Below are 14880 nucleotides of genomic sequence, written 5' to 3'. Positions count from 1 at the left end.
AGGCGACCAGAAAGGCCTGTCTGTCTGTCTGTCTGCAGCGGCTCGGCCCCGCCCTCAAAAGAAACAACCTACCACATGCTGTGAGCTGTTTTTCAAATCGATAGACTGGAAGTTTTCCCCAGGTCCGTGCCACCGACCCTGAGCCCAATGCTCCCTGACAGTGGCGGTCTGTGCGCTGTCCCACAGCAGATGCATTTTCCCCTTTTCATAGTTAGCTGCCCTTCAGAGAATCCAGTGGGAGGATGAAAACTGTCTCTGTTTATTACTGTGAGTAACCAGTGGTGAGGAGCCCCCCCCGCCGCCGCCCCTCCCACCCTCAGCAAGGAATAACAAGCAAATTGAACAAGTCAACAAATGGACCTCAGCCTCCGCGAAAGGTTGTTAACGTCACATCATTTCAACGTGCCGAGGGCTAGCACGAATAAGCTCGGAGAATTTGTGGACTTTCGACGGGTTTCCTCCTCTCGTCGTGATTCATCTGCTAAGTGGCTGTCGGGGCAATTTCTCAAGTCAGTCGGCCCGACCGCAGGAGGAGGAGGCCGAGGGATTCCTCCAGCAAAGAGAAACATACAGGTGCGGGGGAAGGAGCGGGAGAAATGAGATGAGAAGAGGTGCAGATGAATCTTCACGAAAAGTTACACTTTACAAAGTCATCAGGAACAAGCTGTGATTTATATACCACATGTTAACTATTATATTAATGTTTGAGGTTTTATGCTTTCTTTTTTGTTTTAAACCACCATCATGAGTGAATAATGAATAACAACATTTATAAAAGTATGATTACTAGTTGCATTAATTAGGAAAATAAATTCACAGGCCTGGTGATTTACAAGATCAATATATATATCAGCACTTACACCAACGTCATTCCTTTAGAGGCTTTTTGACTGATACTCAGGAAGTTAGTGTATTATTGGCATTAAACCGACTAGATTTCATTTGACTTTCAGTTTGAGGTGATCAAAGTTCCTGATCAAGCCCAGATGATCACTGATCTGATGTTTGGAGCGATTTCTTCTCAGAACTTTTCGTCAGCTTAAGATGATTTTACTATCCTGTCCTACGTCCTTAAAATAAATGCGAAAAAGAAAATAAATCTGACTTTCATTCTTTTTAAAGAATTGCACGACCCTAACCCTCATTTTGCTTTGGCCTTCGTAGACCATGTTCATGGGTATTGTTGGGTAACAAAACACTTGTCGGATTTTCCACTTTCCGGGAGTTCTGTGCTAAACACCCACGTCAAGGCCATAGTGTGAGCATAAGTCTTACATTTCGGCCATGAACAGGTCATTAAGACGTGAAGTCTGATTCAATAACAGTGTCTGTCTTTCAAGAACATCTCAAAATTAGCTTTGCATCGTTCAATTACAAATATGAGCAGGGCCTGAGGTTTTGAAGCCAGAATAACCAGTTCTAGTTCTTCTCCAACCTCCTTGACATTGTCCCCAAGTACAGGAGCTGTCCGGACATCCTGAATGAGGCTTTCAGATTCCAAGTGTCTGTTAAAATTCTCAATGCCTCTTTTGATCACCTGCCCCGGAGGCTGGCTGGAGATCAGCAGGGACAATAAGTGAAGGTGTAAAGACAGGGAAGGAGCAACGAGGCGCTTTTATGATTCTGCAGGAAGCCGAGCTTATCAGATGCGTGATCAGCACTGCAATGACTTTGATGTTCTCTCCTCAGCGTTGTGGCTTCGCTCTCCTGTTGCACTCATGCATACATTTTTAGAGGCGGGAAAAAACACGACAGAAAGACAGTTTATAATTAAAACGTTTACATATAACATCTTTTATTCAATGAGTGCCTTAAAAATCCCTACAACTCGGAGTAAACAACAGTCAGAACAGCACAGTTAGATTGGTAATATAATCCCCCAAAAGACAAAATGTATATTAGGTTGTTTTCCGATGCTCACCCCCCCAAAAAACACACTGTTGATTTTGTGCCTTTTGAAGAACATCTGCTTTCAGAAAGTGGCTCACAATACAAGTAGAGAGAAATTAGGAACACAACTCAGCCATTGTTCTCAAGCGCCCCTGGGTTTGAGAAGACTTCCACACATTCGCTCACACACACACACACACACACACGTACTCACACACACACACTGCCTCGAGGCAAGGAAGGCCAGTGACATCAAGTGTATTCAATTCACAAGGAGGCATGTTGAGGAAACTCGAGTCGCGGTCTGGGAAGGCGAAGCGGAGGTCTCCTACCTCCACCGCAGTCGCCGGTGCTTGAATAATCGCGAGTGCTATCTTTGCCTTTAACTTCATTAAGTGAAGGTGGGGAAACAACCCTTGAAATAACACGGTCACAGCTCTGACGCTGGAGGTTCAGACCACACGTGTCTATGCACTGTGCAGCAGATACATGTTAGAACGGATGACCTGAAATTAACACACGTTTTTAGCGTTTCAGTATAAAACAAACAATACTCTAAAGGCATGGGGAGCGTAATAACACAAGAGCAAATAATCACTGAGGAGTTATTCAAAATACAAACATACTGCGTGTGTTCCTCTTGAATAAATACATTTCAAAAATACATATATTTTTATCTTTTCTTTATATTCTTTTTGCTAGAAAAATTTTGAAAGCAGCTATGTATGTTTAAAATATGGCATTAAATCACTCAGTAAGAGCTTTTATCAAAAGCCCCTGAACACATCTTCTTACAGAAGCACTGCATATCATAGTTCTCTCTCGCAGACGAGGACTTCGGAGTTCAAAAATAAAAAGTAAAAGGAAGAAGCGTTTCTTCAGATAGTGCAGGGAGACATGACGAAAACCCCTCAACAACTCAATCGTCTTTTTTCCTTGGATGAAAACATCTCCATGATTGTGGATTAGAGGCAGCGCTGATGATGAAAAATGAAACGGTGAAAGATTGCATATCAGGGCCGCCACTGAGGAGAGATGGGCCCTTCCTCCCTCCTGTAGCAGCCACATATTGCTTAGGGTTAGTGGCGAGGCCGACTTCCTGCGACAGAGGGACGAGGACACTGTCGGGGGAGGAAACATTTTGACAACCAAGTCGAAACGTCTCTGAAAGTCCACAGAGCAAAGTCAGAAAGTTTGAGAAAAGTTTATAATATTACAAAAATAATGGTGTTATGAGAAAAACAAATTAGAATATTTCTGGAAAAAAAAAGGCCTATAATTTCCATTGGCTGTTATATAAGATCTTGTTTTCTTTTACAATTACTACATTCATAATTTGTAGGAATAAATAATTTCAATATATGATTATGATTTTATTATATGAATCATATATATATATATATATATTTGTTTTTAAATAATAATACAAAATTAAAGAATAAATGCACAAAAATAAAGCCTCAATGTTACAATGAGTATTAAATTAAATATAAATCTATGAGAAAATATTTTGAGACTAAATTTATACATTTATTTTTGAGAATATAACCAAATATTAGAATTTGATCGGTTACATCAGATTAAATCTCCAAGGTTTAGCTTTGCTTGTATTTTGGTGTTTTGACTGCACAACTGAATTTTCCCGATATTTACAAAATGTACTTAAACTAAAATTATAACTTTTTGAAAAAGTATTAGTGCTATTTCTTGAAATGTCACGAATTTGTTCCCAAAAGTTTTTCCCTCTGAAAGTGGCCCTCGCTCGTCCATCGTGGTATTTTCAGACAGTCCTCAGTGTCCCGTTCAGTCTTCCCAGCCAAAGAAACGTCCCGTCATCTGGTAGAACTTCATGTTGAAGGGCCGGTAGAAGTCCCGGAGCCTCTGCACCACCTCGGGGTCAATGTTCGGGTGGGTCCTCCCTTTGGTTTTCCCCAGGCAGTGGGGCTTGCTGCTGCCCTCGGCCTTCTTGAGGCACGGGAAACCCTTGGTCTGGTTGAAGTAAAAGTGTTTGTCCGTGATGATGCGCTTGAGCCCCAGGAAGTCCTGCACGCGGCCCAGCTCTCCGGCCGGGTCGCTGATCAGCCGCTCGCCGCTCACGAACAGGATCTGGCCCATGGGGAAGTACTGCAGCCAGTTGTCCAGGTGCTTGGCGTAGATGCCGATCTGGATGGCGCTCCACGAGGTGTCGATGAGCCCCGTAGTCCTGTTTTTGAAGGTGAGGCTCTCGAAGGAGGGAATGTCGGGCTTCTTGGACAGTGTCTGTGTGTAGTCGGAGATCGCCCTGGTGACGGGGTCCCTCACCACCACGATCAGCTTGGTGTCCCGGGACATGGCGGAGATCCGGGCGGGGACCTCTCTGGTCACAAAGTAGCTGGGGGTTTTCTCCATGGTGATCTGGCCCTCCAGGGTCTTGGGCATCAGCTCCCTGAAGAAACAACAAAGAAGGAAAAAGGGAAGTGAGACATTTTTTTGGGAACTGAACCTCTTGACTGAAGCGCACCGAGCCACTGACACACTTGTACAACCCGTTACTACAATAAACATTACAACTGGATGAACTCGGGCTAAGTCATCAAATACTCTGAATCCAATCAACCCAAAATAACACTGCTAACAGCGCGTTCGCAGCAGTTTATTTATTTGATCTCTATCAGGTGTGACCAAATGTTGATTTGCAGCTTTGGCGCAGCACCAGGCTCGTGCTCGCGCCTCGATATAAAGACATTCTTGCGGTGATAGTATGCAGATGCTGCCTCAAGTCATCCTTAATGTAGCCGGAGGGTTTATGAAATCAAGCACGGGACTCCCCTGGGTGTATTTGAAAGGAGGTATTCTTCATACTCGTATGGCGCAGCAGGAAGAATATCAATCTCTATACCCATGCTATGGTAGTGCCGGCTATGAAATATTGATACTTGAGCCAAAAGGCCCTCTCAGCATAATTGATCACCTTCCTGTCTTTCACGTATTTCAACAAACATCAAGAAGCTACTTCGATGCTGCAGCTTTCCAGTAGTTGTGGTTTATAATTGTGTTTCTCTGTTTCTAGGTGTTATAATCATTGATAATCAATAAATCCTAATTCGTCCACCTCATGAAATTAAATATTAGTGTTGAACCCTGAGGTCACAACATTTGAGGGTGGATTTTTATTTAGCCTCTTCTCTGACCGGGTCCTTCTTCGTCGTGAACTCACAAAAGAGATGGGAAACAAGCGGATCCATTGGTCCGTGCCGCCCCTCCACTCCTCCGTCTCCACTTCCCCTCCGTCCACCCTTCTTCAGGACAGTGAATCTAAGCAAAGCGGGTAAAAGCAGCTCATGAATGTTTAACGCGCCCTCCCCGTGCCATTTAGAGCCTCTACAGAATACAGCTTTAAAATTCACCAAAGTACAGAATGCAGGCGTCAATTATTCATCTGCCTGGCTGGTGCTGTTTAAATCGAGTACTGGCGCTGACAAAGTGGCCCGGGCTGCTCCCAGGGCAGTTTTCGCCGCCCGTGACAGAACTACCGAGACCCTGAAGGCGGGAGGTCGTCTGGAATTTTCTGACAGGGACTGGAGGCTGCTCAAGACTTCAATCTGCTGTTTGTGTTGTTCGGTGTCAAGCGCCCGCGAACACAATCAAACCGCAGCTTCTGCCCCAGCAGCGAGCGTCTTCCTCTGATGTGAGGGGGCGTCGGGTTTTTTTCTGCCCTTGCAAAAAAAGGGCTGGTAAACAATCATGCTCCGTTTAACATACACAGAACGGAATGAGACAGAGGGCACCAGGATGCTGGCTGAGGCCAAGCTTTACAAACAGAGTGCATGTTGGAAAAGACATCAGCTGTCGTGATCATTGTGATGACTGGTTTCTCCCGGCATGATCCTAAACAACCAAACAGCAAAATACATCATTTGGAATTTTCTTTCCAACATTCATACATCAGATAAACAACCTTTTGGACAAATTCAAGTATTCTCTGATCCAACACGGCTATGATTAAGGTTGGGTAAGGTTTAGGCACAGACATTACTTGGGTCTAGGGTGAAGGTTCGTAGAAAACAACATCCAACAATCATCTCTTGTGCCAAAGTCCAATATTTTCTTGACCCATCAAACCGCCTGACCTCGTCTTTCTGTGGATTTTGTGGCTCTTTAACCACTTCACACTTCTTTCCTCCTTTTCTCCCAATACAAACGAGTCATCACTCATGCGAGGGCAGTGTCTTTCCCTCCAGAATGTTACGTTTTAGTTTTTTACAAAGACTGGATTCACGTTGATTTACAAAACAATTGGACGACACCAGTTCCAGGACAGATATGGAACTATTTAGTGATTATTCCCAAAAATATTATACAGAGTCCACTGAGGCGACAGCACAAAGTGAGTGTGTGTAGCCGGATTTGAAACAGCTTCCGGTTGAGCTCAGCACAATGAGGTGAAACGGATCTAAAAGCCGTAAGTCAATACCTCCGGGCCAGTGTCAAAACACATCCAGTTTATGTGGTTGAGAAGCCTGAGTGGATTTTCTCTGTGAGGAACAGATGACAGGGCTGGGGGGGGGGGGGGGGGGGGACATGCAGGAAGTGGTCGATAAGAGCAAGAGCAGCAACACGAGTCCACCGATGTCTCGACGTTGCCCGCCCTCCCCCACTAAAGTCCTCTCTGTTTCTGTGACCTTTCCAACAGCTATGGACAACACCACATCAGCCTCATCGCCCCAAGAGTCCAGGGTGGAGCTGTACTGTGTAATGGTGCTTCAAAACAAACCCAATGTCATCTGGGAAGACAATAGCCACGAGGCTCAGTCAATAATAGAACGTGGAGACTAATTATTGATAAACGGGGATCTCTGACGCGGGCATGCAGGTAGTCTTCCTGTACGGCTTCCTGCGTATAGAGTGGCAACGTGCTGATTTGGGAACCACCAGACGTCTGAAACGGCCTCTGCAAGTACAACAACTTTACGATGCAAAGGAGAACATTATTGTGTTATGAAAAAGAAATGAGCCCGTAGCAAAAGGAAGCATCCATATTTGATGGCGTGTGTGGAGCTTGTTCTGCGGTCGATGCACTCACAGCGGTGGCGTGGCGGGGCGAGGGCACTCGGCGGGGTCGGGATGGCGGCGGGTTTCAGGGTCAGCGTGTGTCATACGGTGTGCAACACGAGGACAGGCATGTTTGGGAGTCGTCGTTGTGAAGCACTCACATATTCAGGTTGATGTAAATGTTATAGTTATTGGTAGAATGGTTTCACGACAACTCTGCACCCACATTTTTAATTAATTAATTTTCGAATCTATTGTCTTCAATCATTGCCTTAAATGTGTAAAAGCACTGCATCATATACAGAATGTCAAAGATTTGTGAGAAAATTTTAATTTAAAGTTCCCTGGTGGTTTTTGACTGGACCAGACTTTTGAACATGTCACCCTCTTGGAAAGTTATTTGAAACTTTTGTGGACTAAATGATTAATCAAAAAATAATAAATTAATGAGTCACCATAAATGTTAGTTGCAGTCTCAGCACTGATTCATTTTCCTTGAGTCACATATAAGTGACTAATGCACACACATGTTATACGAGTGAAGAACACAAGTTCTCAGCTCTTGAGTTTCAGTTGGGAACCAGAGCCGCTTGGTTTCAAAGTAAGTGAACTACACTAAGGTATTTCTTTCCATTCTGCAGCAAAAGCATACGGCTGCTTTCTAATGAAACTTTATTGGCAGGGTAGGTGATGTAACAGATGACAAACCGTCCAAGTGCTTTGGGATTTACTGCGGTTCCAGATTCCGCTTTGATGTCTTCATCACGCTGCTAAAATACGACTCCCCGAGCGCAGTCATGCATGAAACGCAGGCAGCGGGATCCACTCACGAAACAAGACACAGGCCCATCAACCAAATAAGAAACATCGCACATGAACCCCGGCCTGACCTTTAAATCAAATCCCCTGCTCTGGAATGCATTTAGGCACTGGACAGAAACACACACACACACACACAATAAAATAAATACATTCAGGATGACTAAGAACATCACAAACAGCTTGTGTACATGACAAAACATAACACATGCTGTAATTGTACGTCATTCCGCTCATATGGAACTAACTAGCTGGGAAGGAGCTGCCAGGACTTGTTCAGGCAGCTCTATTCCCTAATAAAAAAAAAGCCAACTCCAATGTACACAGTGAAGTGCAGTACATCACTCAATGCCTCCTTTGTAGACTCGTCTATAAAGTAACCACGTCGGAATAAAAAGGGCCTGATGCACGGCTGCTTTCGTTTCCCCCCGCGGAACGGATTTTTACTCGCAAACCAACTCTGCTCTGCCCTCATATACCGGCTGTGACTCATGTCTGCCTGTTATATAAAAGTATGAACGCGCCATAAGGTCTTATTTACTGTGAATCGGGTGCACACACAGGCTGACAGCATGACATGTGAATTAGGGAGGAGCAGGGAGCTAACAAGCGATCAGTTCCGAAAACAGGGGCCCGTTTCCTCGAGTCTCTCCCGGACCTTTCAGGAGTCGCCCTGGATCCGGGCCAACGTCTGTCGATTGACGGGAGTTGTAAAGACGTAGAGGCAAGTGGGCATGAGTTCTGTCCACACCCCCCCCCCCCCCCCCCCGCGAAGGCTTTGATTAATTCTTCCTCCTCCAGCAGGGGAGGCCTGGCCGGCATAAATACACACCCACATTGTTCCCTCGCCCCGGCCACCAGATAATAATCTTGTAATTGGCTCAATATTTCTGCTGTTTTCAGGCGAAGCGAAGGGCCAGCGAGGGCTCGGACTTACCGGATATTTTCCAGGTCAGTGGCTGCTAGCGGAGGTCACAGAGACAGGAGGAGGAGGAGGAGGAGTGTTTGGGGGGGGGGGGTGATTTAGAGCAGTGGCTGCTGTGCGGCGAGGGGCGAGCCCATTCCTCTGAACTCGGAGCTTTACTGCAACAGCGCAGCTCTTCACCTGCCCTGTGGGCCGTAATCGCTGGCAGCACATGACTCCCCACAGAAACACTAATGAATGACAAAATGACATGTTTGCCATAAACTCTAATTCACCTCCCTTAGGAACAATCACATGTTTAGGGCAGAGAGTGGAGCAATGTGCTGGTTGGATGGCGAGAGGTCCAACTATTTATAATTCCAGGATTACAGATGTGAGCTTCCCAGCAGCGGACAGGCCAGATCAGGATAATCGTCCATTTTATGACCCTGACAGTCTCAGTCCTCCAGGATCAGTCCACCTGACCCTCCTCTCCCTCCACAGGATTTATAAGCCTCCTGTCACCTTTGCCTGCACACCTGAACCGTACAGCTTTAAATCCTCCTGCACGGCTAACTGCTCCTCCAGCACGGCTACACAGGATTACAGTTGTCTAAATCACACAGCTTCCTAAAACAAGATGGAATATTTTGTGTTTTCTGTCGTTGGATCATCAAATCAAATCAAGTGGGCCGATACCAGTGAGCCAGAGTGGGTCAATAGACTGGAACCAGCTCACCTAACTGAAACACAGTTGTATGACACCTCGAGCCAAACTGGATCTTTGGGGACAGATGCCAATACCAATAATTTAAAAGAAAAATGTAAATACAAATGCGCATTTCCTGTTTCTGTGCTTTACTATCACAATAATGTTCTTTCTTTCTTTTTCTTTCCTGTAAGTATAGGCAAGGCTTCAAAACTCGGTTCCAATCACGCCAAAAAACTTCTTTTATTCGATTTCAACCCTTCAAAGACGCTTATTTTTTTCAGATTTTCAAATATGCCGTGATATTTTTTCCCATAAATTTTTTTCCCATTTTTTCAGCTATGAAAAAATGTCTGTGTGAGTCACTAAAATTGTTGTTGCATTGGATTCTGATTAAAGTTTGCGTGCTCGCTGCTTCCCTTGAAAAACCTCAAACTGAATTCTGCCTTTTTATTGAAATTGTTTCTCGTCACACTGATCGATTGTGACTCGGTTCTGACATTTTGCACAACTCGGTTCATGTGCGGCTAATTGCTTCAGTGGACACTTTTTAACTTAAAAGCATCTTATTTTCTAACCAGTCGTAATTGCTAAAAAAAACACAGTGGGTTTCTCACATGGTTTTCATACAACCTTGGCCCCTGTTTTTGTTTCCCGTTGATTTACTCGAACCAAAATCATTCGGGTTTGAAGAATATGAGGGAATTAGCTAGAAATAAAAAATGGGAGTCATGCTTGGTTAAGAATACAGAACCGAATTATCTTATTCGTGAATCAAAAAGGAAATTTGTTCTTTGAGTTAAGAAGAAAGAGTCCAGGGTGGGCTCCTGGAAACACAGAGTGAAATTGGAGCGGTACATGGGAACTGTAGGGGGTAGGAAGCAATTTTGAGAGACATACAATTACTAGATAAGAGGCGTCTATTCTTGGAAAACGACATGGGAGGACAGGGTCCACTGTTTTCCTCAGGGAAATGACAAGCTGGTGATAAAGAGTAAGAAGGAAACCCTGCATGACACTGGGGACAAACAAGATAACAATGTCACCGTGGATGAAAAACGTTTTAGAAAAAAGCGTCTTGTGTTTTTACTTAAACGGAAAAGTAATTGTGAGATTGACGATGACACATGTTTCACATTCAGGATGTGGACGAGTCCTGTGGAGGTTTTGTGAGGGAGGAGAGCTGCAAATTAAGATTGAAGATGGAGGATAATGGTTTAAAAGTTAAACGTTGGCGTCATTAATAAAAACAACTTTGTTAAAAACTTCCCAGGGATGGAGAAGAGGAGGGTGAAGCCTCCTGTCCTCCCTTGCAGGCCCGAGACGGAGAGGAACAACAATACAGGAGAACGAATCAATAACACGACAGCAGACTGGAAACAGTCAATGTGGTAAATGTACAAACCCTCACAAAGTTGTGTTGTCTATTTTCAGTTGTCTTAAGATAAGCGGCTGGTAACAACATCTCAAACACACACTCGCAGCCTCAGACTAAAAAAAACAAAAAAAACAGCGCTGGCTTGTTGCCATTAGAATTTATCTGAGTCGAACGTCTGGCTACACTCGCAACATTTCTGTTTTTTATATGCACTCAAATATTAGCGACCTCATAAATAATGTCTGGACAGAGAAAAATAATCAGACCTTTGTGATTTGTTACTGGTTGAACTTCATTATAAATGGAGTACAAGAATAATATTGTATCATACACTGCGGTGAAAACATCTTTTACATAAAATCTCGTGTAAATAAATCTCCCTGCTGGACACCGCTGAACCGCTCGTATTTTTTTTTTCTTCTTTCCTATATGCGATTCGGTAAAACATTTATAGAGTTAGCTTTGCAGGATGTTCTTATAAATTTATCAGAAGTGTTTTTAACAGAATCCTTATTTTTTTTTCTCTTCCTCTGCGCCGAGTGTCCCCGGTTGATTGCATAAGGGGAGGGAGAAATACGCTTTATCTTTATGGCAACTTGCTTGTGAATAATTCACCCCCTCGAACAGAGGAGGAAGAGTGACTGAGGGTAGTAAAAAAAGGAAGCAGGATGCACGTTGAAGCCATTGGAAGCTTTTTAAGAGGCAGAGGAGCAGGGTTAGCTCCCGTCTACGCTCAGGCAGCGTATCAGCAGCGAGGAGAGGGGTAGAGGTGAAGAGGGGGGGGGGTGACAACGGGTCAGGAGGGATGAGGAGCAGGGAGCAAAAATAGAAATGAGAAAAGAAACAGACTCAGACAGAAATATCCCATTTATAACCTCGTTTATAATTTTGTCCCAGTGTAGTATCTGTATCTGACTCTAGGTTTGCAGATTAAACAATACAGAAAAACCCTTTGGGCGTTTTAAATCATGTCTTTATATAGTTTGTCCTTAACAAATTAGTCATATTAGTGTGTTATTATGATGAGGCATTATGTCGTATCTGTGTTTTCTTTTTATTTATAGTTATTAATAATGAAGTTTTTGTTTAAACTGTAAATTATCAGGGCCTTAATTATATTTGTATTCACAGGGGTTTGTTATTTTAGGAATTGTATCAGTATCTTCAATGCAGTGATGATGTCGACAACTTCATGATGGTGAAGGAGGTAAAAGTCACAGAGCCACCAAAGGGCTTCATCCTCTGGAGACCACGACCAACTGTTCTCTCTGTGCTTTATTTCATGGCAGCACATTTGAGCCTGGAACAAAGCACTGGAGTCAAACCACCATCGAGCTACAGAAAACAAAGCCAGTGTTGGGTAATAGTGAAACTGCTGCTGCTATGTAGGCTACTTGATGCAATAATAATTTCAACCAATTCCCCTATTGCTCAAATATTGTAGATATTCACTGATTCCATATTTGTTATTTTCTTCTCCTGTAGCCTGGAGCTGTTTATTTTCTCTCAGCGCTGCTCAGTTCAAGACTCAAACATCTGAGACATTGTTAGCGATGCACTGATTCGGGTGAATTATGAACATACGGCTCCCCTGGTGCTTTTCTACGCTTGATTTCGAATCCGTACCTGTACTCCTTGGATCTCCAGGTGCAAAGGTGCAAGTGCAGTGACGTGTGGCCTCAGCGTAAACCAAGTAAAAGCCTGGAGAGTCTGAAAGCGGCCAGAGGAGCTATATTATTTTGATATTAGTGATTTATGTCCCTTTGAAACAAATGACTATAAAGTCAGAGCTAAACCACTAAATATAACCCAAAGACCGGCTCTGTATTGTATCTAATGTCATCACATGGGGTGTACGTGTCTCCTCTAGCCGCAGATTCTCAGACACGGAGCTCACATTACTTTTTCATATTTCCCTGACCCACTTGCTCGGAGTTACACGGCGTGTGAGACGGCGCATGTGGAGACGACTCTTCAGCGGGGATCAGCTTTGGCAGCGGCTCACTGCTATTTTTCTTTCTGCCAAGTCAGTCTTTAAAGGTCTCATCAGCTCGGGGGAGATAAGACACCTAAACTCGGGCTTAATACCGGAAGCTCATTTTTAAAAGGTATTGTGTCTCTTGAATGTTCGGCTCTACAGTGAAGGTGGCTCCATCGGGGAATTTCAAGTGGTCCCTCTATAGCCCCTCTCCATCCCATAGTTTCTGCTACTGGAATAATCTGAGGCGGGGGACGGGAACAAAATCACAGAGGACCACTCGCCTCAAACGGAAACTATTTCAATGGGTATTTAAATTCTACATTCAAGGCTGATTTGAATACAAAAAATTAAGAAAAAAAAAGAAAAAAGCCCTGTGTCAAATGCATGAGAGCAAAATTAAATGTGAAATTGTTCAGAGCCAAATGGAAGGCTTTGAGGGGACCGCTCTGCAATAATTACCCATGACAAAAGGCTAGGGCTTTTGTCTTTGGGACCATTACCATGGTGATTTTCAAGCTGCTGAAACATTCAATATAAACATTTCAGTCCGCTGAATACGCCGCACAGACTGTCACTAAAAAGATATCCGCTACGAGCCTCATTTCTGCTGGCACGCGTCCCGAGTGTGTGTGCCACTGCCGCCGCCGCCGCCGCCGCTACTGCTGCTGCTGATGTTGCTGCTGCTGCTGCTACTGGCCTCGTTGAGAAAGGAAAAAAAAGACATGAAAGCTTTAGCTCGTGATTCAAGAATGTGGCTAAAAGGCTGAAGTCTGATAACGTAAGCCCGGTTTCAGATCATTCTGCGAGCACGGCTGTAAAATGATGGGCTGGCGAAAAAAAAAAACCTCCAACAACAATCCCCCCCCTTCCCCAGCCCCCTCTTCTTTCTTTGTAGACAAGCGTGCATGAAAAAAAAATCCTCCTCTTCAGTGCAACGTTATTGATTTCACCAACAAACACTTCAACCATTTGACACTGACTCTTTTTTATCGGGGTTAAAACTCAGCAGATGTTCAGTGTTTTTCACCTGGTGCTCAACTGCAGTGTCTCTTTTTCCATTAAAGATTTGTGGGAGAGAAGGTGCTGCAGGTTTTTAATGATTTAAACACATTTAAACACAAGCTGGTTTAATCCTGGACAATAGTTTCATTATCATGATCAGTGCGAAGAAACGCTGACGAGCTCGAGAACATCTGATTGTCTGAATCTTGGGAATGTGCTGAAACCGTTGGGTGATTTCTTCAAAATACGGCCGCAGCTAAAAGTGCATCTAGCGCATTAATAATGCAGCAACGTGTGAATCTGTTACTACGTTCACTTAAAAGCGATTTCATTCTCATTACCAATGTGGCGTTTATCCTTATCAAGCATTCCTCCATTAACCTGCTGTAAACACCCCGAGACCGAGGGAACAACGATGCACTGCACAGCTCCTCTTTAACCCGGAGCTGCTTTCACTCGCATCTGTTTTTCATTACACTGTAAGTCGGACTCGCTTTGGTTTGTGTTTCACCAGAACAGTTGATTAACATCCAGTGGGGAGCTCCTGTAAAAGACCAGTGACGTAGTGTCATGGTTACGATACAGGGAGGAGGGTTTAAGAAGGTTTCATTGTTGTGCAGCATTTACAGTAAAAGACGAAGCTGCCAATATTGAATATTCAAATCCCATTTTAAAACCAAAAAGTGCTGTCAGGGATCCCTGACCCATCTGTGACTGGTTCCTAGAGGATGAACATCTTAAAGGAGATGTATGATGTTTCAGTTTTCTTGTAAATGTAAAAAGTTCTGCAAAGTTAAAAAGCCTGAGGTGGTAGAGGGAGCTGCTCGGTGGAGTTGGGATTCAGGTTGAGGTCGGTCATGTTGGCTGGGATCTCTTTGATTTCTTACACTGCACATCATGGAAAACATGGGGGTTCGAGTCGGGTTCGGATCGGACTCAGCTAGTTCTCTCTGGTAGGTTCGGATCGGACTGCACATTAAGGATAAACTACATTCCCTGCATTCATTTTAATGGAGTAACATGTCACTAAATGTGTATTTTAATAGATTTTAATAGAGAACACACAATATGTGTTAATATGATCAGCTTATTGTTGATTTTCATGAAGAGAAAAAGAGGGAATATTTCTAGCTTTACAGAGGTCAATCTGTAAAAATCTGAAAAAA

The 14880-nt window shown here is 43.9% G+C and overlaps 1 protein-coding gene across 1 annotated transcript in view; it reads right to left on the bottom strand.

Moving 5' to 3' along the window:
• Nucleotides 1–3529: 3529 nt before the first annotated feature.
• The window catches only part of si:ch211-216b21.2 (heparan sulfate glucosamine 3-O-sulfotransferase 3A1), a 28291-nt gene continuing 16940 nt past the window's right edge, over nucleotides 3530–14880 (bottom strand). The window contains exon 2 of the mRNA XM_034570941.1: nucleotides 3530–4315. Within this exon, the coding sequence (XP_034426832.1) occupies nucleotides 3694–4315 (622 nt within the window). The 3' untranslated portion in view covers nucleotides 3530–3693. The remainder of the gene's footprint in view (nucleotides 4316–14880) is intronic.

This window comes from Hippoglossus hippoglossus, chromosome 19 (genome assembly GCF_009819705.1).
Source record: "Hippoglossus hippoglossus isolate fHipHip1 chromosome 19, fHipHip1.pri, whole genome shotgun sequence".
Classification (NCBI taxonomy): Eukaryota; Metazoa; Chordata; class Actinopteri; order Pleuronectiformes; family Pleuronectidae; genus Hippoglossus; species Hippoglossus hippoglossus.
The sequence above is the reverse complement of the archived record's forward strand: the minus strand, read 5'-3'. Positions and strand labels throughout refer to the sequence as shown.